The sequence below is a fragment of the Plecotus auritus genome (assembly GCF_963455305.1).
Source record: "Plecotus auritus genome assembly, chromosome: X".
In the NCBI taxonomy this organism is placed as follows: Eukaryota; Metazoa; Chordata; class Mammalia; order Chiroptera; family Vespertilionidae; genus Plecotus; species Plecotus auritus.
This window is the reverse complement of record NC_137784.1, coordinates 131,346,371-131,370,723: the sequence shown is the minus strand read 5'-3', so window position 1 is coordinate 131,370,723 and position 24,353 is coordinate 131,346,371. Positions and strand designations below refer to the sequence as shown.

Sequence of the window (24,353 nt, the reverse complement as noted above, 5' to 3'; positions counted from 1 at the left end):
AGTGCTAGCAAGCTAAAAGACAGGAAGCAGTGATCATAGAAGGGAATGCTTGAAACTGAAGATTTGAAGGCACTGCAGTTACTGGTAATAATGAGGTGATGATAAGGTCTTGGGAGTGAGTGGCTGAGGTGGGCTTAAGGGGAAGATAGTTGGACTGAGATGGTCAGGGCACTGAGAGGCCAGGTGGGGAATAGGAATTCACGTGGACATTGCAATTGCCAAAGTAACAACAGACAGAGGTGGGGAAAAATACAGGAAGCCAGGGCATATAACCTTCTATGAATGGGAGGGGGTGTGACAGGGGCAGGTGCTGGAAAATGATTGCTACAGAGAGGGAAAGTGGGTGAAGAGTCTGATGTACTTTCAAGGACTTGGGAGTTTTTCAGGATACACAAGAAGTGGTTGGGAAACAGCTGGCCATGAAGAGTAACTCAGCCAGTGAGCTTCCTCTGCCAGAAGGTGGTCACAGAGGGGCTTCTGATAACAGTGAGAAGGTGAGAGCCCACAGCGCAGATCTTCAAGACCTGTAACCCAAGGGGGTGTGGGCTCTGGGGATGAGAATACTTTGTCTGCTGCCCTAGCCAGTTTGGCTCAGTGGATAGAGCATTGGCCTGCAGACCAAAGGGTCCTGGGTTCGATTCCAGTCAAGTGCACGTATCTCGTTGCAGGCTCCTCTCCGGCCTGGGCCCTGGTCGGGGGCCCGTGCAGAAGGTCACCAATCAATGTGTTTCTCTCACATTGATGTTTCTCTCTGTGTTTCCCTCTCCCACTCTCTCTAAAAATCAATGGAAAAATATCCTCGGGTGAAGATTAAAAAATAATAATACTTTGTCTGCTAAGGGTTTTCCCGGCCAGTCTAACTTGCTGAACCCATTGAGGTGTGTCCTAAGGAATCTTATGCAAGGTGTGGCAAAAGTAGATTTACAGTTGTGATTACACAAAACTGAGTTTATTCTTGTATTATTATTTATTAAATGTATTATTTTCCACCTGAACAACTGTAAACCTACTTTTGCTCCACCTGTATTTTTTCCAAACACTTATTGACCACCTTCTGGGTGATAGCTCTATCAAGAGCAACTATACACTTTATTCTCCAAACCAGGATATTTTGGAGAGTGCTGGAAGGCTAAACCAGCTGGGACCCCAGGACAAGCAGAGTGAACCAGGATTAAACCAGGCAAACTATGATGTGTGCTGACCACCGAATGACTAATGTGAGACTTTTTTCAAGGCAGAAATCATGTGAGATTAGTATGATCACTCCCTCCCCTTTTCATGAGGGGTGGGATAAATCCAAAGAAAATACAATTTTAAGTTTAGTCAACATTGTGAATGAAAAATGATGAATTCCAGAAATGTACCATTCCACTAGTTACATACATTTCTTTATTTCTATTAGCTAAAACAGCTTCTGAACATTCTTCAAAACCTTTCTTTTGAAATAATTTTAGAGTCACAGAGTTCATTGCAGAGCTGGTACAGGGAGTTCCCATATATTCTTTTTTTATTTCATTGAATTTTATGTTTTCCATCACCATTTATTTCCTCTGTGCCCTCTTCCATCTCCACCCATCTCCCTCCATCCCATATATTCTTCACTCAGCTTCCCCTAAGCTTGTTCAATTTTAATTTTAAATTATACAATTCTCAACAGAACAACAGACAGGGCAAATTTTCATCGAACACCCATACATCATACACTACCCATACCTTCCAGTTTGTTCTTTTCTTTCTACTGGTTTGACACTCTCCGTTCCCTATTGGCTGGTAAGCAGTCAAAATACTACACTTACACTGCATTACTAGATAAATACAATACTCATGCTACTTTACTAGTTACCTGGTCTCTCTAATTTACTTTTTCTTCTTTATTATACTACAGAGCAACCAGCCTTTGCTAAGTGCTGTCTGTCATCTAGAAAGATCTATTCTAAGGGAGTTCCACAGGTTGGTATCAGTCCACAAACTGCTAGTTATCATCCACAGTGAGATGAATACAGAAATAGAGAGTAAGCATTAGACACTTTTATGGCCATCTGACATTGCTGCAGCAGCTTTACAGGCATATCTCGGAGGTATTGCGGGTTCAGTTCCAGACCACCGCAATAAAGCGAGGATCATAATAAAGTGAGTCACAAATGTTTGGTTTCCCAGTCACAAATGTTTGGTTTCCCATACATGTAGAAGTTATGTTTACACTATACTATAGTCTATTAAGTGTGCAATAGTAGGCCCTAGCCCAGGGGTGGGCAAACTTTTTTATTCGAGGGCCACAATGGGTTCTTAAACTGGACCGGAGGGCCGGAACAAAAGCATGGATGGAGTGTTTGTGTGAACTAATATAAATTCAAAGTAAAGGAGCGGAGGGGAGAGCAAGAGAACGCTCCACTCTTTCGGCTCCGTGGGCCGGATGGAACAGCCGAACGGGCCGAATCCGGCCGGTGGGCTGTAGTTTGCCCACGGCTGCCCTAGCCAGTTTGGCTCAGTGGGTAGAGCATTGGCCTGTAGACTGAAGAGTCCCAGGTTTGATTCTGGTCAAGAGCACATGCCTAGGTTGTGAGCTCGATCCCCAGTAGGGGGTGTGCAGGAGGCAGCCAATCAAATGAATCTCTCTCATCATTGATGTTTCTCTCTCTCTCTCTCTCCATCTCTGAAATAAATAAAATATATTAAATGTGCAATAATAGTATGTCTAAAAAACTATATGTACCTTAGTCAACACATGCTTTATTGCTAAAAAATGCTAAACGTTATCTGAGCCTTCACTGGGCCCTAATCTTTTTGCTGGTGGGGAGGGTATTGCCTCGATGTTGGTGAAAACGGAGTATCTGTAAAGTGTAACAAAACGAAGCACAATGAAACGAGGCATGCCTGTATTGTGTTTTAGAAAAGTTCCCCAGACGGGAAATCAAAAGCCTCAGAGGCTTGATGTCCAGAGGAGAGTGGAAGCAGGGAAGCCAATTAAGTAGGCCATTTTCCAGTAGTGAAAAATGAGCAGTGCCTGACCTGTGGTCATGGGACTTCAGAGCAGGGGATGGGGTGAGACTGGTGCTCAGTTGGTGATGACAGATAAAGAGAAGAAGGAATTAAAGATACCATTAGCAATCACCCCCACGCCTGGCTCTGTCCTCTCTCAGGCTGCCTGTTTGAAATTCCTCTTATGCTCTGCCCCAAACCAACACATGCACACACGTAAGCATACACATACACACTCAAGCACAAGTCACATTCTCTCACGTACACTCCACATACATTCTCACACCATTCTCTTTCACACATGTTCACATACACATTCTCTCATATTTTCACATACATGCTTACAAAATCACACATTCTCATGTGTATATATATATGCCTGCCCATATACACACCCATATGCACTCACACACATATTCACTCACACACTCATACATCACACCATACACCATGTACATGTTCTCTTACACACTCACACTCTTATACACACACACACATATATGCCCCCCAAATATTGATTCTCTCTAATGCACATATGTCTTCACATATATGCACCCACATACACTCTCATACACATTCTGTCACACACAACTTTTTATTTGCAGAGTTATGCATGCATTCACACACATGTTCTCACACATACGTACATACGCAAGCACACATATCCTCACACACACATATTCTCTCAAAAAGTTCTCATAATCGCAAACACCTCTTTCACATACACTCATACTCATTCTTTCACATGCACATTTTCTCACACACATATATATATTTTCACACATACACTTACACATACCCCATCCATCCATCTAAACCCAATTCAAATGTCACTTCCTCTGTGAAATGTTCTCTGACCCATTAATCTTTCCCTTAATAGATTCACCCTCTCAGGTTTTTAAGACTTATCTCAGCCCCATATTATAATCACTTGGCTATATATTCTTATTCTCTCTCTCTCTCTCTCTCTCTCTCTCTCTCTCTCTCTCTCTCTCTCTCACACACACACACACACACACACACACACACACACACACGATGGAGCAGGGCTATTTATTTCTCATTTTTGTTTGTCCTGGGTCAGGTATACACGAGGCAGCCAGTACAGTTTTAGGACTCAATTGAATGGAATATGACACGGTAGTGGATGCTTGTTACATATTTGTTGGATTAAATTAAATTTGAAATCATGTCAGCAGTGGAGATGTACAATTGCAAGGCATGCAGAGAGGAGGAGGTGGAATTAGGGTTTTACTTTTTTGGAAGGAATTTCAAGGGCAGTGAAGGAAATGTTTAATGTTTGATTTTGGACACACTGAAAATGAGATGACCATGGAATTTCCAGTAGTCCTAGAAATTTGAATGTAAAGCTTGAGAGAAAGGTAGAGGCTAGAGGTAGAGACTTGGAAGACATTAGAGGTCATAGTTGAATCCAGGATGAGATTATTCCAAGAGAGTATAGAGTGAACACAGGACAGAGAAGAGAATCCTGGGAACAGTAACACTTCAGGTCCAGGGGAGGAAGAGGAACTGAGAGGAAAGAGAAACAGCAGGTAGAGGGAGGAAAGAACTAACCCTCATCATGGATTGAAGAGGAGTGTGAACATTCATCCAGGAGCAACAGTCTGCAAGGAAAGGGGGACTGACCTGGAGTCAGTCAGTGATTGTAGTACGTAAGGGTAGAGGCTAGCAGAGTATGACAGGTTAGTCAAAATTTGAGGATTTTAGGGAGGAGGGGAGGAGAATGATCTGCATGTGACAATGAGTATCAGGTCCAGAAGGACATTTGCCTCACATCCTGTTCAAGTGTACAAGATACATGTTTTAACTCTCACATCCTGTTCAAGTGTACAAGATACATGTTTTAACTCTTAAACTTCATGAACCCAGATTCTAGTATCATACTCATTATTCAGGTAATGTTAGGAGGCCGGTGAGTGAAACTCTAAATGGAGAAGCTAGGACAGAAGCCCAGGCAGTTGGGTGCCAGAGTTTGGACTATGCATATTGCCTCTCAAGAGAAGAAAAGAAAGCCATCCTGAACTAAAAAATAATTTGTGTTGTCTATTAACCATAGAAATGATGTCATCTATAGATATTTAAAGCTGTAATGAACTAGGAATCACTAGTCCCATGAGACCAGATCACAACAATACAGACTATGGGGATTGGTCAGGGTAGGACAGGCTATGCTGAAGAACTGACAGCCTCCAATCCCAGTGTCCTATAAAAAAATCTTACTCTTGATTGGAAGATGGTGACTGGCCAGAAGGTAGGGAGGAAGAGAGTGTGAGAGAGTGAGGGAGTGATAGACGACTGTGTGGACGTGTGGGGTGTGTGAGTGTGTGTGTGTGTGTGTGTGTGTGTGTGTGTGTGTGTGTGTGTGTGTGTGTGTGTGAGCTAGGGACAGTTAGATTCTGCAGGTCTTCCAAGGGGCTGCCAAACTGGGCAGTCTTAGACGGCGGAGCCCCGCTCCCAACGTGGACACTCTGGGGCGGCCAGCACTGGTACAGAGACCATGCCATCTAGAGAAATAGAGCTTCTTGAAACTAGCACCACCCAGTCTGGTCTCATACGCAAACCAGGACCCTGCAGCCACTGGGGACAGAGACCTGTGACCACAGCTGTAGACCCACAGACACCAAGAATCCAGACATCCCGGCCGCAGATTTCTGTGAGTCACAGAGCCTATCCCCCTCCCCGCAGGCTCTCAGGAAGCACCATAGTAACGGATAGACCCGCCTCTTGCATGGGCTGCAGCACTGCTACAGGAATTTGAGCCTGGGAGCTCATGAACACTGGGAATCCGTTCCCTGGAATGCAATCAGGCGACCAAACCCGAAGCCCATGCAGTTCGGCAGTGCCACCTGACTTCAATTCTGGGCAAGTGCACACAGAAGTCTGTTTTCCCAAGCGCAGGAGTGGACCTCCTGCCAACACAGTGCTACTGTGCAACTCAGTACCCCAAAGCTGACCAGGACCCGGATTCTCTGGGCGGGAGGCAGCACTGAGCACCAGTGACTTGACTGTCTTTCTTATCGTGTGCGCCTGGGATCCCTGAGTCCCAGTGCATTCACACTAAAAGCCAGTGACTCCAATTCTTGGTGCATGTGCACACAGGGACCCTAATTCTCAACGCGAGGCCGCAAGAAGCAACAGAGACTCTGATACTAGATTCTTGGTGCAGGCACAGCGGAACTCTGACTCCTAGCACGTGCTATGGGACTCTTGATTTTCAGCACACGCCAGCGGGGTCTCAGTTTCAGTGTGGTGCAGGCAGGGTCCCTGATTCTAGGTGTTCACACGAGGCCACAGTGAGCACTGGTAACACTGACCCTGGGCAAGCCTGGTTCCCACCAACCCACGGCAGCCACACATCTTGGTGTTGGAGCTCTTCAGTGACACTTGGGTGGTGCAAAGCTCGCAATGCACAGGGCCCAGGCCCATGCAACTCAACATTTGAACCTTCTGGTGATAGTCATAATGGGAAGACAACACAATCCCCAGAGGAAAGAAAATGAGGAGTCGCCAAGAAAGGAAATTAGTGAAATTGAAGAATGCAACATGACCGAAAAAGAGTTCAGAGTAATGGTTGTACAATTCATACACCGGATGGATGAGAAAATCAACAACCTATGCAAGAATCATGAAGAAATCAAAAGTGATATAGCTATAATCAAAAACACCATGGAAGGTTTCAACAGTAGACTAGAAGAAGCAGAGGACCGAATTAGTGAGCTAGAAGATAAGGTACAGAAACAAGCTCAATCTGAACAGCAACCGGAGAAAACAAAAGCAGGAGGAGAGCCTAAGGGAGCTTTGGGACAACACAAAAGGAAGTAATATACATATAATAGGGCTGCCATAAGGACAAGAAGAGCAGCAAGGATTAGAAAATCTATTTGAAGAAATAATGACAGAAAACTTCCCTGATATGGGGAAGAAAAAAGTTACACAAGTACAGAGAGCCTCAGGTAAGATGAATCCCAAAAGACCCACACCAAGAAATGTCATAATTACAATGGCAAATGTTCATGACAAAGAGAGAATCTTAAAGGCTACGAGAGAGACAGAAAGAGTTACCTACAAAGGATACCCCCAACAGAAACACATCAAGCTAGAAGGGAATGGAAGGAGGTATACAAAGTGTTGCAAAGTAAAGTACTGAATCCAAGTTTAGAGGTTCCTCAAAAAATTACAGATAATTACCATATAACCCATCAATCCCTCTTCTGGGTATCTACCCTAAAAATTTGAAAACATTTAATTACAAAAATATATGCACCCCTGTGTTCATTGCAGCTTTATTCATGGTGGCCAACACATGGAAACAACTAGTTTCAATGGGTGATGGATAAAGAAGACATGGTAATATGTACAATGGAATACTACTCAGCCATAAGAAAAGATGAAATACTGCCATTTGCAAGAACATGGATGGACCTTGAGAATATCATGCTAAATGAAATAAGTCAGTCATGAAAAGCTAAGAACCATATGATTTCACTCATATGTGGGATATAAAACTGAAACTCGTAGACATAGACAATAGTATGGTGGTTACCCAGAGGGAAAGGGTGTGGGGGATACTAAAGGGTAAAGGGAGCCAAATATTTGGTGATAATTTGACTTTGGGTGGTGGGCACAAAATGCAATATGCAGATCAAGTATCATAGAAATGTATACTTGAAACCTATATAATCTTATTAACCAATGCCACCCCAATACATTTAACTAAAAATAAAATGTAAAATAACCACAATTGTTGGAATTCTTTATCAGGAATTCATAGATCTTCAATTTGGGGGGCTTGGTAAAATTATTGTGTTCCTTTCTGCATGTGCTAAGTAGCCATTTGCAAAGGCTTTCATTTGCTGTCCATAGATGTGCACTCCAGAAGCTGGCCCCTGTGGGCGGTGAGGTATGTGGGGCATTGAGGGTGCCTGTGGACCAATTGGTGGGGGGTCTGCAGGTGAGGTATCCCCATCATTTCATGGACGAGTTTCATTCTGGATTCCATTAACTGCTCAGTAGAATGAACCAAGAAGTGGCTAGTAGGGTTCCTTTGTTGGGTTTCAAGCTCTGATTGTTGTTCTCACACCCTCTTCCCAATTCCTCACCCATGCAGATCACCTCACTATTCTGTGTGGGGTAAGAAAGAAATACAAATTGGCAGTTAAAAAACAGTCACAGGGATGTAAAGTACAGCATAGGGAATATAGTCAATAATATTGTAATAACTATGTATGGTGCTAAGTGGGTACTAGAATAATTAGATCATTTTGTAAATTATAGCATTGTCTAAACACTATGCTGTACACATGAAAGTAATATAAAATAATATTGAATGTCAACTGCAGTTAAGAAATAAATTTAATAAAGAACTGGGCATCTTGGACAGCATCTTACACAGCTATGGAAGTTGGGTCTGATTTCTCAATGTTCTCACTTTTCCCTGTGGAAGAAAGCATGGGATGAGAGAGTCTGTCTTGGTACTGAGCTGTGCCGCCTTGGGGAAGGAGTGACACAGGTAAAGTGAAATTGTCCTCCTTACCCATTTCAATCTGTTTATTCTCAGATTTTTTACTCCAACACCATGTAGGAACTTCTCTGCTGGACTCCTGAACTCTCACAAAGAGTGTCATGTGTGGGCGATCATCAAAATCGATGTTCTGTGTGTGTGGGGGGGGTGTGGATTATGAAAGAAACTCTTATTCTGACATTTCCTGACATCAAGTGGCTATTCTAGTTATTTATAGTTATCCCACATTAACAATTTACCTAGGTAACATTAATCACCTATAGTATCAATCTCCCATTTCAATAAGAAATACAAATTTAGAGTTGAGAAAAGCATGATTTTCAGCCCCAAGTCTTTATTTATGCTAATTATATTTAGTAATTTCCATTTAGCTAGTTATCTAGAAATACATAGCTGTGTAAAACTAACAAATTAATTTAAAAAGAAAAAATATATTTGAGAAGAGTATGTTTCCAATTCCTGGCTTCCAACTACTCCCCTAGATACCATAACTTGCCTATAATTCTAATTCATTATTCCAACAATAGATAAGAATTTAGTGTTCAAAAGTGATTTGTAGAATCTTGCTTTCCACTAGTTACTCTAGTTATTTTTAGTCATTTCTAGTTAAATAATTTCCCAGGTTCCTTTAGGTATATCAACTAACACATTCAAAACTAAAAAATAATTATATTTTAGGAAAATCTAATATTTCAGCCTTTGCACTTCATCTCCATAGTCTAACCATCTCCAGTTTTCTCTAGTTAAATACTTACCTAGGCCTCACAAGATATTTAGATAATTAACTCAAGATTCCAACTAGAAATCAAGATTTTCATTTCAGAATGTGTTTTCTGTTTCCTTTCCTTGTATATATATATAGTACGTTATAGTTATTACTCAGGAATTATCTTAGGAAAGAATTCAGTCATTTATATGAATATATCACAAAAAGGATGAGCAAGCCCTGGAATGTTTCTGTAAATACATCTCAGATTTTAAAAAGTGTGGCTTAATACCTGCTACCAGGGCTCTTTTATGTAATGCAAGAGGCTGTGTCTTATATTAAAACTAGTGACCCAGTGCACGAAATTCGTCCACATTAAAAGGGGATTAATTAGAGGAAATAATTTAATATTGCTATTTGCCCTTTCTCTATAATAGAAGTGTCAGAGATGAAAGAAAATTAGTAAAACGTATATGAAAACCTTCCTCCTGTCAGAGTCTGGGGCACACTACGGGACCCAGAGTCAAGTCCCCGCCCACCTACATGTGCCTCAAAATCGCATGAGACCCAGACCCAGCCAGCCCCCGCCCCCATTGGGCTAGATCCAGACCTGGCCAGTCCCACCCTTGTCAAGCCCCGCCAGGCAGGAGATGTAGCCTCAGGTCCCCTGGCCCAGTGCCAGGACGGGGGGCGTGGCCTGAGGTCTCCCAGCCCAGACTGGGGTAGGGGGCGTGCCTTGAGGTCCCCTGTCAAGCCCTGCCAGGTGTGGGACATGGCCTGAGATCCCCTGTCAAGCCCTGCTGGTGGGGGACATGGCCTGAGGTCCCATCAAGCCCTGCCAGGTGGGGGGGGGGGGGCATAGGCTCAGGTCCCCCGTAAAGCCCTGCTGGGCAGGGGGTATGGCCTGAGGTCCCCCGTCAAGGTCTGCTGGGCAGGGGGTGTGGTCTGAGGTTCCCCAGCCTGGTGCTGGGGTGGGGGGTGCAGCCTGAGTTCTCAACACCCAGCACTGGGGGTGCACCTTGAGGTCCTCTGTCAAGCCCTGCTGGGTGGGGAGCATGGCCTGTGGTCTCCTGTCAGGCCCAGCCAGGCAAGGGGGGCGCAGCCTCAGGTCCCCTGGCCTGATGCTGGGGTTGGGGGCGCGGCCTGAGTTTCGTTGTCAAGCCCCACTGGGCAGGGGGTGCAGTCTGAGATCCCCCAGCCTGGTGCCAGGATGGGGGGTGTGGCCTGAAGTCCCCTATCAAGCCCCACTTGGTGGGGGGTGTGGCCTGAGGTCCCCCAGCCTGGCATTGGGGTGGGGGGAGCAGCCCGAGGTCCCCTAGCCCAGCACCAGGACAGGAAGCACACCTTGAGTTCCCCTGTCAAGCCCCACCAGGCAGGGGGCATGGCCTCAGGTCCCCTGGCCTGGCACCAGGGTGGGGGGCATGGCCTGAGGTCCCCCAGCCTGACACCAGGGCAGGGGGCACAGCCTGAGGTACCCTGTCAAGCCCTGCTGGGTGGGGAATGCAGCCTGAGGTCCCCTGTCAAGCCCTACGGGGGCGGGGGAGGGCGTAGCCTCAGGTTCCTGCTGATTGCCCATTAAGGCTCCTTATGGGAACTTGGCTTCAGCCATCTTTGTGATGGAGTGATGGTCAATTAGCATATTCCCTCTTTATTAGATAGGACTAGAGGCCTGGTGCACAGATTCGTGCACCAGTGGGGTCCCTCAGCCTGGCCTGTGGGGATCAGGCTGAAACCAGATCTCCGACATCCCCCAAGGGGTCCTGGATTGCGAGAGGGCGTTTCTCAAGTGATGCACCCCGGAATTGGGCTTCCTTCCTCATCACCCGAGAACTACAGCTGCCAAGTCAGGGCAGCTCTGCAGCTCCTGTGTTGAGCGTCTGCTCCCTGGTGGTCAGTGCACATCATAGCTACTGGCGTAACAGTCGAACCATGGGATGGTCGCTTAGGCCTTATATATATATATATATGAGAGAGACAGAGATGAACTATATATGGTGAAAAGTTGTTTTATTAAAAAATGTGGACAGTTACACATCTGAGCAAGCAGAGAGAGGTACAATATTGGCAATATTTTAACAAATTCAGCACATTACTGAGTTTCCAGAATGACTTTATATGCTATAGAGAATGGAGGGATCATACGTTTTGTGCATCCAGGGTTTCTAACTAATGATACAAATGAGAGTCTCTGTGGAGGTGCGGGAGCCAGGGGAGAGCTATCTAGCCCTGCCCCTGATTGCCAGTCTCCTGCTTATTTTCTTCAAGATATTTTCATCAAAGAGTTCTTTTTCCCGGTAACGCACAGGGGGCCCTCGCAGGTACTTTTCTTCTGCCTTCTTGTAATCTACCCCATCAAGTGCAGCGATGGAACAGATGATGGCTTCTGGCAGAAGGACTTCCAGGACAAAACTCACTTTGTCGTCTCTGGTCAGAGTCAACTTCTTGTCTATGTGCTTGTAGATCTCCTTTAGATGATCCATCACGATATCCAACTGGTCTTCATCCTCCAGGTAGGTCTCAACGCAGATCACATACCTGCTTGAATTGAGAAAGGACACCAGCCACCTGGACTGCTTCCTGCCTTTGACGATGTCCAGAAGGTGGTCGTCGGCCCCCTTCCTTTTCACGATGAAGTCCACGAGCCTCTGGTTGTCTCGGTCCCGAGCGGCCTTCATGCGGTCGGGGAGGATCTTCTTGCAGGGCCTCTTTCCCCCCGGGGAGCTCTCCTCCTCAGAATCTTCCAGGTCTGCGTAATTCACCTTCGGGAAGGCAATGTACAGCTCCCCCTCTTGGACGGCTCTCCTCATTGGGTAGCTGATGTCAGCAGCATAGTAGTCCAGGAAAGAGCCCGCGAAAGATCCCTGAGCAAGCCCTTCTCTGTAGTGGGAAATCAGGGAGAAGCACCAGTCCACGCTCTGCTGGTACACCTTCCTGGCTCTCTGCAGCAGCTTCTCCTTCACTTTGCATTCCAGGTGCTTTAGTCTCCGAAGAGGCACTCGAAGGCCGCTCTGGTCATGGTGCATGTCTGCCTCAATCGGAAGCACCCTGGCCGTCCGCTCTGTGTGGTTCACACTCTTGACCACTGCTGGCCAAAACGGGTGATTTTGAAAGTTAAACCAGACCATCATTCCTGTTTCAATGGGACACGGCTCCTGTGGGAAGGCCATGCTTGTGGGTTGTCCCACTCCCGTGGCGACCTTTTTCTTAACAGCAGTGGTTGGGTGAAGAGCCTTTGAGTCAACTGAAGTCTGACGTTTTTTCCGTTCTTTCTTAAACACAGGCCCCCACTGCCTCCTTACTTTGCAGGCCAAACGGGGTGAAGAACGCGGACTGGGGTTAGGGTTGCTGGAGGATGCTGCTGCCCCTTCTGAGCCTGGCATCTGGGCACTTTCTGCAGGATCTTCAATGTTCCCGGAGAAGGGAGAGCCCTCAGAGGAGACAGCCAGGGTCTTCGGGCGTGGTGCCTTTCTTTTCCAGGCCTTGGACACAGTGACGCTGAAACCGGGTGGCTGAGATGGAAGGCTGCCTCCGTCTTTAGCACCTGCAACATCCTGCTTGGCTGAGAGATGCCGGGAAGGAACTCTTGAGGTGCCTGTCTTTGCCTGGCCCTCTGTCTCACGCTCATCTTCTGAACGTGATGGGAGGTTGGAGCACATGCTGCGGCTCTGTCGGGGCCTTCCTCGCCTTCTCCTTGGAGCAGGAGCGAGGGGAGTGTGCACCTGGGATTTGTCACCTTTGGGGGCATCCTCACCCTCTGAACCTACCAACAATGACTTGGGGTTTTTACTATTCCTAAGACTTCTCGGTGAGTTCCCTTTGGGCTTCGGAAACTTTTTACGAGATCGCTTCTGGGGTCCCTTTTGAGACATTGTAGGGGTCTCTGGATCATCGGATGCCCTGGCTGCACCCAAGTTTTCTGTCTCCCTCAGAATATCCAGTGCCATAGTGAGAGCGCTTTTATAGGCCTCTCCCTCCCCTGGTGGGACTCTGGCTGTGGACTGGGCCCCTAGCGAGGAGGTAATAGATTCAATTTGAGACTCATCAAGCATCTTTATGTCTCTGTTTTTCACTTTCATTTTTTTACCCACTGAGAGTATTTGAACTTCTAGAGAATATGTATTTTTCCCCTTATTTTTTGGTGACATTTCAGATCTGGACAAAACCCTTGCTGGCCAAAACCGGCCTTTCCAATTGCATAAGATGTACTCAGAGTCCATTATGATGGGGCGTGGGTGCTGAGAGGTAGCTAGCAGAGGTAGAGGGGCCCGGCTGTATACGCACAGCTACAGCAGGTGTCCCCTAAGACAGTGTTCTTCACCACAGCTTTCTGCCTAGGACGACGGAGGGTTTTCCGCTTGTGTGGCCTGTGCTGCACCTGAATCTGCCAGGAATGCTGGAACTTGTGTTTTGACAGACTACACCGGAAAATACTGGAATATGGAAAAGGAAAAGGAGTATCAGAAAACACTTTTATGGAGGTAGAAGAAGTTGTTCATTGAGAACTAATAAGAGATAAATATAAGAAAGATGTAATAGACTGGATTTGCGGGGGGGTGGGGGGGCAGGATACAAGCCCACTATCGTAGGGAAAATATACAGAAGATACCAGGACAGTTTTATAGTCTTCTGAATCCAACTCTGTGCCCTCTTTGTTGCTACTGCATATTAAAGGGCATGTGTGTGGGGAGGTGGGTGTCATGTCCTGGATTTAATTTGTGTTATTGGACATCCTGGGCCTTTTGTGCTCCTTGGGGCTCATGCTAGGGGAATGCTTCAGTGTTTCTTTTCTGGTGTGTTAGTGCCCCCCTGTGCACCCAAGGGAGCCAGATGTGACCTCTGACACACTGACACTGGGTGTCAGCACAATATCATGTTCAAGAGCGTGAGCTTAGAATCCAGAGGTTCATGAAGCTCATATGGTGGTTAGAGGTGTTCCCCTTCATAAGGATTGCCGCAGTCTCGAACCCTTGGCTGGGACCTGCACCTCTTCATTTCTCTATGGTGCTGCAAATGGCTCCCCCACCCCCACCACCCCAGCACCAAATCAGTGTGAAGTAGTGACTGTAGAGGGAGGAGCAACATAAACCACACCTCTAATGTCAACATGAAATCAATGATTGCAATGAAATGTGTAGTAAATTGAGAAAGTCTTACCAATCTCCGTGGCAGGTGTGGTTCTGTGAGCAGGATCCGTTGATCTGCAAAATCCAGCTGCTGGGCTTCAGAAGGGCACTGCCCTTCCAGGGATCAAATGGCACCAAATGCCGATACCCAAGACCAGCACGCCTCTATGTCAACCTAGAAAATGCAAGAGAGATAGGCAGTTAAGCCAAGGGAATGGGGATTGACTCATCACATTCCCTTCCCCAACTCTGGAATGCATGCTATTCTTAAAGAGAAATGTTAGTTACATCTCATGTATAATATAGATGTCATGTTTCTTTTCATCCTTCTTTTCCATTTCAAAATATTTACACCTTAAACTACTTAGTTTATGCTAATCCCTCCTTTTTCACAACAGGGCAAATTATTACTTTCATAATAGTGTTCGACTGTCTTGGACACATGGATTATTTCAAAGTAGTAGCATGAGCGTGTGTGTGTGTGTCAGAGAGAGAGAGAGAGAGATACAAACATGGGTGCTGTAATGTTAGTGTGTGTGTTGTTTTGTGTATCTAAAGAAACATTAAATGGGCTTTTGGAGAATATAAAATGTATGAGTAATATATGCAGAAGACAACATATTATATGTATATATATTTTATTCTTCACCCAAGGATATGTTTTTATTGATTTTTAGAGAGAGAGGAAGGGAGGGAGGGAGAGAGAGAAACATGGGAGTGAGAGAGAAATACCTGGTTCATAGGTTCTACTTTTCTGTATACATGGTACAGATGTGCATTATAATTCACTTATACATTTCAGCTCATCACTTATCAGCCTCAACTAATGTGCTTCATAAGAGAAAATGCTATTTCTGCGATACGTGCTGCGTGTTCAGCTTTGCTCACACACACTCATAGAACATGAACTGCACCAGGACTAAATGTACATAACCTGGACATAACCTGTGCAGCCTTTGTCTTGGGCCAGGGAGAGCCATCCTGCAGGTGGATTTGGAGCACCTGCTCTCAGAGCACAGGTGTCGCATGGAGACAGAACAGGGAAGGAGAAACAGGTGACTCAGTCACTGCAGTGTCCCTGCAGCAAGACCTGCCAGCCGTCACACAACACAGGGTGCCTGCGTCACCTCAGCCCCACCACAGAGCAACCGACATCCCAAGACGCATGTACTAGTACACACACACACACACACAGAGAGAGAAAGAGAGAGAGAGAGAGAGAGAGAGAGAGAGAAAGAGAGAGAGATACTTGCACACAGCTGTGCAAGCACACATACAAACACACAAGGTCTTCATAGCAAAACTTGTATAAACCAAAGTGAAATTCAAGACCTTAAAACAAAGAGAGAAAAACTAACATGATATTACATGATATTAGGCAGAGTCTTCTTACTATTTTCATTAGGGAGAACTTGAGAGGATGATTTGGAGCCCAGAAAAAGCAAAGAGGGGGCAATGAGACACTGAGAAGTGTGCCTTGGCGGGTGGAGTGAGCACTTGTAGCTCTGGAAAAGCCAGGGGAAGAGGGGGTGGTTCTGAGAACTCATGACCTGGGAGGAGGGGACCCCAGAGCTTTGGCTCGGGCCTCTAAGAAAAGAGTGCTGCCCCGCTCGAAGTGGTTTCTCAAGGAGGTCAGGGGAGGGATGCAGGAAACCCCAGCCCCATCCCGGTGATGATGTGGAAAATTGACGAGCTCCAGCCACAGCACCAGGATCTGAGAGGGGCCACCCTCGCCCTCGACCTGGGACCCCGATGTCTTAGGAGAGCGTTCACCAGTCTGCTGGTGCTGGTCCCTACTGAAATCAAATGCCCCTGGCCTGTCATATGAAGGGTCATTATTGGGGTGTCCCTGAGAGGAGCAGGTAGGTACAGCCAATTGTGTCACATCCAGACCCCCTGTGGCCCTCTGGAGACCCACTGGTCAAACCTCACAGGCAGTCAGAAGGTAGAGGGGAAATGGAATTGGCACAGCTGGGTTTCAGCACCATACAGCAGCAAATAAGTCTGAGCTGGAAGACAGAGACATCCTTAACCTACAACCTGCTTCTTCTTAAGGCACATCCCCGACAAGGAATACAGTGGCACATCCTACCAATGCTGTTCTTTTCTTTAGAATCACAAATAAACGTATACAAACTGTTATATCAGCATCATTCACTTTCAAACACACAGCCAAAAAACCCAGAGCCTTCAAGAAGGAACTTGCATTTATGCTTATATAATAAATGAGCCATTTACAGACTTGAATTCTATTTACCCAACTGCAGTTAATGGTGAGATAACAGGAAATTTGACTTATAGAGAACATGTTTCTCAGTGTGTGTGTGTGAGTGACTGAGGGCGAGTACAGTATCATCCCCAGTTACACAAAGTTATTCAGATCTTCCAATCCTACCCACTTGTCTCATTTGCAGACTTCAGCTCTTCTCCCTCCTATCATTCACATAATAGCTTTTTACTATGAGTAGGTGTAAATGAAAAAGCTTACATCTTTAAGGTTCATGTGACAATCATTGCACGCAGAGGGGTAAAATGAGAAATACTTGGGGATCTCTGCTTACAAGAAGTCAGGTGACAATACCCTCAGGCATCAGGTGTCACCTAGGACACTGAAGGGGAAGGAGGTATGACAAGTTATTCAATCACCTTAGCCCACAACAAGAGGGCTGCCATTCTCCCGTACAAAGCAGGCGGGATTAGAGCGCTTAATGTCCCACTAAAGACCATACACTGGCAACACACACACACACACACACACAACTCACATTGATTGCAGACACCGACTTAGCTCGATGTTTCTACAGTTACTCCATCTCTCCAGTCTGTAAACATCTTCGTTAAATGTTTCTGCCGCGAGAAAAGAATGGCTTACCCCAGTTGCCATGGAAACCAGAATGTGCTCATAACGGTTTTCCCGATGTTGGCTTTCTGTGGAAACCAGGAACTACTAATACATCCTCAGATGCCTAGCTTTGATCTTGCTCTCAGTCAATTACACCCCAACCAATCCAACGAAGGAATGAAAAAGGCAATAAATAAATTAATTAATAAATTAAAATAGAAACAATACCTGATGTTCTCATGGAATAAGCTTTAGGGAACACGGGTGTTTTCACCAATGCGTACTGGAGAAAATAAAATAAAAGGATAAAAGCTTCTGGCCTCCCTTGACACACAAACACACAAGACACACACACGGACTCACGCACTCACACACACACACACACACACACACACACACACACAAAATCACACATACACTACCCCACGCACAGGCACGCACGTACGTACAGACGCATGCACGCACGCATGCACGCAGGTGCCCGCTTGCACGCAATTAGGTCGCAGGTCCTGTTAAGGACTTCCTTTCTACCTGCCAGGACACGGGAGGCTCTGTACGTTTGTGCAGGTGAGACCCAAGGAATCTTGATCAATTTAAAATGACCCGGGGAGGGGAAAACATGAGAGGCGAAGCGCCTGGAAGTCAGAGGAAGGCAAATCAGGATCTCAGGCTGTGGCAGGACCAAGGTACCCTGGGTGTACCCTCACACAGATAGATACTGTCAGCGGTGCCAGGACACCATGGTTCCTGAGAAGAGAGACGCCTCCCCAAGGAGCCTTTGACCTAGGACGATAGGGACTTGGGGAGGAACCTCTGCCCTTTGCAGTCTGTGCTGTAACCACACTGCCAAAGGACTGGATGCTGCAACACAGGCTCCTAACGTCAGGGCAGAGGGCACACACTTCCTCTCCCATAGTCCTTTGCAGTAGTCTGTGCTTTTGGCAAATCACTTAACAGCCTTTCTGCTCTGAGAGGGCTACTTAAATGTCATCAAAGGACATGAAACCTCAGCAGTGCCCAGTGGTCATTCTGGGAACTCTGGGGAGTGGTCCAGAAGAACATGTTGGGGACCCGTGAGATCTTCCTTTCCCTGCTCTGCATCAGAGAATGAGAACTGCTCGGTTGCCTTCCATGGAAACAACAGGTTGTAGGAGGTGGGAGGAAGAAGCAGGTGAGAACATCCAGACCTTTCCTATGCAAGCAGATATTAAATAGATTTGCACAAACGTAAAAACCAAGCCACACTTTTGACAATTAAAAAGTGTTTATTGAATTTACTGGGGTGATTTTGGTTGATGAAATGATATAGATTTCAAGTATACAGTTCTATAATACATCCTTTATGTGTTGTATTGTGTGTTCACACCCAAACTCATGTCTCCTTCCCTCATCATTTATCTGCCATTTACCCTCTTCTGCCTCCCCCACCCCACCCCTTTCCCTCTTGTAATCACTATACTGTTGTCTGTGCATATGAGGTTAGTTGGGTTTTTTTTTTCTTAATCCCTTCCCCCCTTTCACCCAGCCCCCTAAACCCCCTCCCCTCTGACAGCTGTCAGTCTGTTCTCTGCATCTATGTGTCTGTTTCTAGGTTGTTTGTTACTTCATTTTGTTAATTAGATTCCACCTATAAGTGAAATCATATGGTAGTTGTCTTTTTCTGACTGGCTTATTTCATTTAGCATGATACCTCTAGGTCCAAAAATGTTGTCGTAAAAGGTAAGATTTCCTTCTTTGTTAGAGCTGAGTAGTATACCATTGTGTAAATGTACAACCACTTTTTTTATTAACCCTCACCCAAGGATATTTTTCTATTGATTTTGAGAGAGAGTGGAAGGGAGGGGGAGAGACACACAGGGAGAAGCATTGATGTGAGAGAGACACATTGATCGGGTGCCTCCTGCAAGCACTCGGCCTAGGGCCAGATATCTAGCCTATGACCAAGATATGTGTCCTTGACCAGAATCAAACCCGGGACCAGAATCAAACCCGGGACCTTTCAGTCTACACACCGACGCTCTATCCTCTGAGCCAAATCTGCAAGGGAAACCACAGCTTTTCTCATCTACTTCTCTACTGATGGGCACTTGGGTTGCTTCCAAATATTGGCTATTGTAAATAACGCTGCAATAAACATAGAGGTGCATATACTCTTTTCAGTTAGCATTGCGGGTTTCTTCAGACATATTCCCAGAAGTGAAATGGCTGGGTAATAAGGCAATTCTATTTTTAATTTTTTGAAGAAACTCCATACTGTTTTCCCCAGTGGCTGCACCAATCTGCATCCTCACCAACACTTGTTGTTTGTTGATATATTAATGACAGCCATTCTGATAGGTGTGAGGTGATATCTTGTCGTTATATTTTGCATCTCTCTGATGATGAGTGACCTTGAGCAATTTTTCGTATGTTTATTGGGCATCCGTATATCTTCTTTGGGGATGTGCCTATTCAGGTCCTTTGCCCATATTTTAAAATCAAAACCACACTTGCAATATTTTTTAATTTCAAAAATAGAGTGATTTTTTTTCCTAAAGCTTATTTATATGTAAGGAACAATGGGCTTAATGTTATTTTTAATGAATGCGTTAAAATTAAAAGGTTATTTTTTATCCTAACACTTGAGTATTATATTACAGTGAGCTAAAAAGTGTTATTTATAGAGTTGAAATTGTTCTGAATTGAAACACACATTTTAAAATTAAACACACATTGTAAAGTATTCCATTCAGTGGCATTAAGTAAATTCACAGTACTGTGAAACCATCACGTCTATCTTCCTACAAAACACTTTGCCAAGTTCTGAAGGAAATCGTATAGCCAGTAGGAAGTCAGTCAGTCCTCATTCCTCCTGCCCCCAGCCCCTGGCAACCACTAGACAACTTTCGGTCTTTATGGATTATCTTATTCCGAACACTTGATATATATTGAGTCATAAGTTATGTGACGTTTGTTGTCTGGCTTCTTTTACTTAGAATAATGACTTCAAAGTTCATCCTCATTATAACACTCTTTTTATGGCTGCCTGACATTCCATTGCATGGACAGTCCGTGTTATGTCTAAGCATTTGTCAGTCCGTGGGCATTTGGGTTGCTTCTATCTTTGGCTGTTTTGGTTTGTGCTACTATGAACATGCACGTTCATGTATTTTTTTAATGCTTGTTTTTATTTGGGGGGTATCTCTAGGAGTGGAATTACTGCATCATATACTTACTATATATTTAAACTTGAGGACCGCCAAACCATTTTCATCAGTTATTGTACCATTTAAAAATCCCACCAACAATGTCTAACGTTTCTGATTTCTCTGCTTTCCCCACAATACTTGTTATTTTCCTTTTCCTCAGTTTTAGACATCCTACTGGGTGTTACAGCTATTACTCTAGTTTTGATTTGCTTTTGCTAAGGAATGCTGATATGTCATCATGTGATTGTTGGCCATTTGTGTATCCTCTTTGGGAATTGCTCTTTCAGGTCATCTACTGATCTGTATGGTTGGTCTTTTGTCATTTGTTTGGAGTTGTTAAGGCTTTTCTCTCTTCTGGATACTAGACTATCACTAGAGGTATGATTTGCCAAAGTTCTCTCCCGTTATGGAGGATATCTTTTTCCTCTCTTGATAGTCTTTTAATGCAAACAGATGTTCATTTTGATGGAGACCATTTATCTATCGTTTTCCTTTGTTGCTTTTCCTTTGGATTTAATTTTTAAGAAATCAATGCCAAATTCAAGGTCATGAATGTGTACTCATATGTTTTCATCCAAGGGTTGTATAACATTAGCTCTTATATTTACATGGTGGGTCCATTATGAGTGAGTGACTTTTTGTTTATGGCATACCTTATGTGTCCAACTTTATTTATTTGCATGTGGATACAGTTGCCCTAGGGCCATTTGTTGAAGAGACTATTCGTACCCGATTGACTGATCATCAGTTGTCCCTTACCCAATTCACTGCTGTGCTTCCAAGAGCCAGTTAAATGATAAGCAGTATAAGGAAGAGAATTAGAAGTCAAATATAAGCTATTGGCTTAGCCGTAACATTACTCGAGGATGTAGGCAGTATGAAATGTGATCAGACTGAAAAAAATAATGACACTTTGCTTCCAAATCTTAGATGAAAGAAGTAAAATCCATTAACCAAAAAAAAAAAAAAATTATGGAGCTGGCCCAAGGTTCAGGCATGTACAAAAAGTGAAATATTTTATAAAAAGCAATATAGGGGAAAGAGACAGAGAGGGAGGGTGAAAGAAAATAAGTTCCCCCCACAGCAACATTGTATAGCACGTCTAGCTAGTGGAATGAAGCATGAATTTCATTCCCTTCATAAATTTTATATTTTATTAAAAATTTACAGGGAATAGTTATTATTTTTATAAATAGAATAAAAACTTGAAAGTGGATGTACGTTAATTAAGAGTGCTCCATATAAAATTATTTTTGGAAAGTTGAGTGCTCTTTATTATGTAACTTCCGTAAAGATAACCTGGAAATTAATTAAAGTTTTCTTGGCACTACTGTAAGAAATGAGAACATGGTGTAATCCTCTACAGGTTGATGTGATTTGATACCTGTGTTTTCATGTAGTTGGATGAGAATTAAAAGGAATCCTTTTGATTTCCCCTTAAAAGTTCAATACAGACAAGTTTAATGTGGGTGTTGGAAAAGTCAAAAGGTGTTATAACTCAGTCTTGGTTACTCATGGAGCAAATACTCCATTAATTTCCTTTGTTCCTATATCTTTCTTGTTTTGCAGATGTTGAATAGTTTCAGAACCAGCATGGTTCTGAAACTGCATTTGCAAAACAAAGGCAAGGGTGTGAGAAAGCCACCAGATGGCGATGTTGAGCTGCCATCCTTAAGGTCAGCCAGGCCATCCTTGACACAGACAGTGGGGCTGGGACCAACCAGAAGGATTTATTGAAAATACAGATTCCAGGGTCCACTCAAGAATCATTTGGGTAGGCCTGGGATTGAGCCAAGGAACCTGGATTTTCACACTCCCTTCCTGTGATTCTGATGTAGACGGCCCCATGTCCTCCACACTTTGAGAAACTGACACAAATATTAATTGAAACCATAGGCCTATATGGGAGCGTTTAGGGACAGGGTATAAATTGAGGAAAGAACTGAGTAAACCGAGTCCTGAGGAGAACACCATCATGTGAGGGCTCACTTGAGGAGAAAGAGCTGGCAATGGCAATGAGAAGTTGTTAGAATGAAAGAAGACAGCAGAAGAGAACTCGCAGTTATGAAAGCCCAAGGAAGGTGGAGGGAGTGGAAAGAGAAAAGGAGAGAGAGTGCTCAAACAGGCTTCACACAGTGTTTCCGTTTATTCAAATACTAGAGGCCCGGTGCATCAAATTCGTGCATGGGGCGGGGGGGGGTGTCCCTTAGCCCAGCCTGCACCCTCTCAAATCTGGGACCCCTCGAGGGATGTCTGACTGCCCATATAGGCCTGATTCCAGTAGGATCGGTCCTAAACGGGCAGTCGGACATCCCTCTCACTATCCAGGACTGCTGGCTCCCAACTGCTCACCTGCCTGCCTTCCTGATTGTCCCTAACCGCTTCTGCCTGCCAGCCTGATCAGCCCCTAACCACTCCCCTTCCAGCCCAATTGCCCCTAAATGCCCTCCCCTGCTGGCCTGGTCACCCCTAACTGCCCTCCCCTGCCAGCCTCATCCCCCCCAACTGCCGTCCCCTGCAGGCCTGGTCCCCCCCAACTGCCCCTCATTGTAGGCCTGGTCCCCCCCAATTGCCCTCCCCTGCAGTCCTGGTCGCCCCCAACTATTCTCCCCTGCAGGCCTGGGTCCCCTCCAACTTCCCTTCCCTGCAGGCCTGGTCACGCCCAACTCCCTCCCCTGCTGGCCTGGTCACCCCTAACTGCACTCCCCTGCAGGCTTGATTGCCCCCAACCGCCCTCCCTGGCAGGCCTGGTCCCTCCCAACTGCCCTCTCCTGCTGACCAACTTGTGGCAGCCATCTTGTGTCCACGTGTGGGCAGCCATATTTAACCACATGGGGGCAGCCATCTTGTGTGTTGGAGTGATGGTCAATCTGCATATTACTCTTATTAGATAGGATAGAGGTCTGGTGCATGGGTGGGGGATGGCTGGTTTGCCCTGAAGGGTGTCCTTGGATCAGGGTTGGGGTTCCCTTGGGGCATGGGGTGTCCTGGGCAAGGGGCCTGTGGTGGTTTGCAAGCCAGCCACTTTCCCCAGTGACCCAAGCATAGGCCAGGGCCAGCTGGAAGCAGGTATCTGGGATTTATTTATCTTCTATAATTGATAATTTGTAGTCTTGAGCGGAGGCCAGGGCCGGGTGGGAAGCTTGGCTTCCTCCATCTAGGGGGACAATCCAAGCCTCCTGCTCACTCCAGCTCTGTGACGGCCGCCATCTTAGTTGGGTTAATTTGCATACTCGCTCTGATTGGCTGGTGGGTGTAGCGAAGTGATGGTCAATTTGCATGTTTCTCTTTTTTTAGTGTAGACTAGAGGCCCAGTGCATGAAATTCATGCATGGGAGTTGGGGGTGTATGTGTCCCTCAGCCCAGCCTGCACCCTCTCCATTCTGGGACGCCTCGAGGGATGTCTGACTGCCTCTTTAGGCCCGATCCCGATGCGATCTGATCCAGTCAGGATCGGACCTAAATGGGCAGTCAGACATCCCTCTCACTATCCAGGATGCTGGCTCCCAACCACTCGCCTGCCTGATTACCCCCATCAGCTTCTGTCTGACAGCCTGATCACCCCCTAACCACTCCCCTGCCAGCCTGATCAATGCCTAACTGCTCCCCTCCCGGCACGATTGCTCCGAATTGTCCTCCCCTGCTGGCCCTGTCACTCCTAACTGCCCACCCCTGCAGGCCTGTTCCCTCCCAACTGCCCTCCCCTGCAGGCCTGGTCCCCCCCAACTGCCCTCCCCTGCATGCCTGGTCACCCCCAACTGCCCTCCCCTGCAGGCCTGGTCTCCCCCCAACTGCCCTCTCCTGCAGGCCTGGTCCCCCCAACTACCCTCCCCTGCAGGCCTGGTGCCCCACAACTGCCCTCCTCTGCAGGCCTGGTCCCCCCCAACTTCCCTCCACTGCAGGCCTGGTTTCCCCCAACTGCCCTCCCCTGCAGGCCTGGATCCCCCACAGCTGTCCTCCCCTGCAGGCCTGA

The 24,353-nt window shown here is 45.8% G+C and overlaps 1 protein-coding gene across 1 annotated transcript; it reads right to left on the bottom strand.

The window, feature by feature from the left end:
• Positions 1 to 11,443: 11,443 nt before the first annotated feature.
• Positions 11,444 to 13,444, bottom strand: LOC308240313 (PWWP domain-containing DNA repair factor 3B-like; the record flags this gene model as incomplete). Its single annotated transcript, XM_080653201.1, has 1 exon — positions 11,444 to 13,444. One exon carries the CDS (start codon positions 13,442 to 13,444, stop codon positions 11,444 to 11,446), a length of 2,001 nt encoding a protein of 666 aa, XP_080509327.1.
• Positions 13,445 to 24,353: the final 10,909 nt, after the last annotated feature.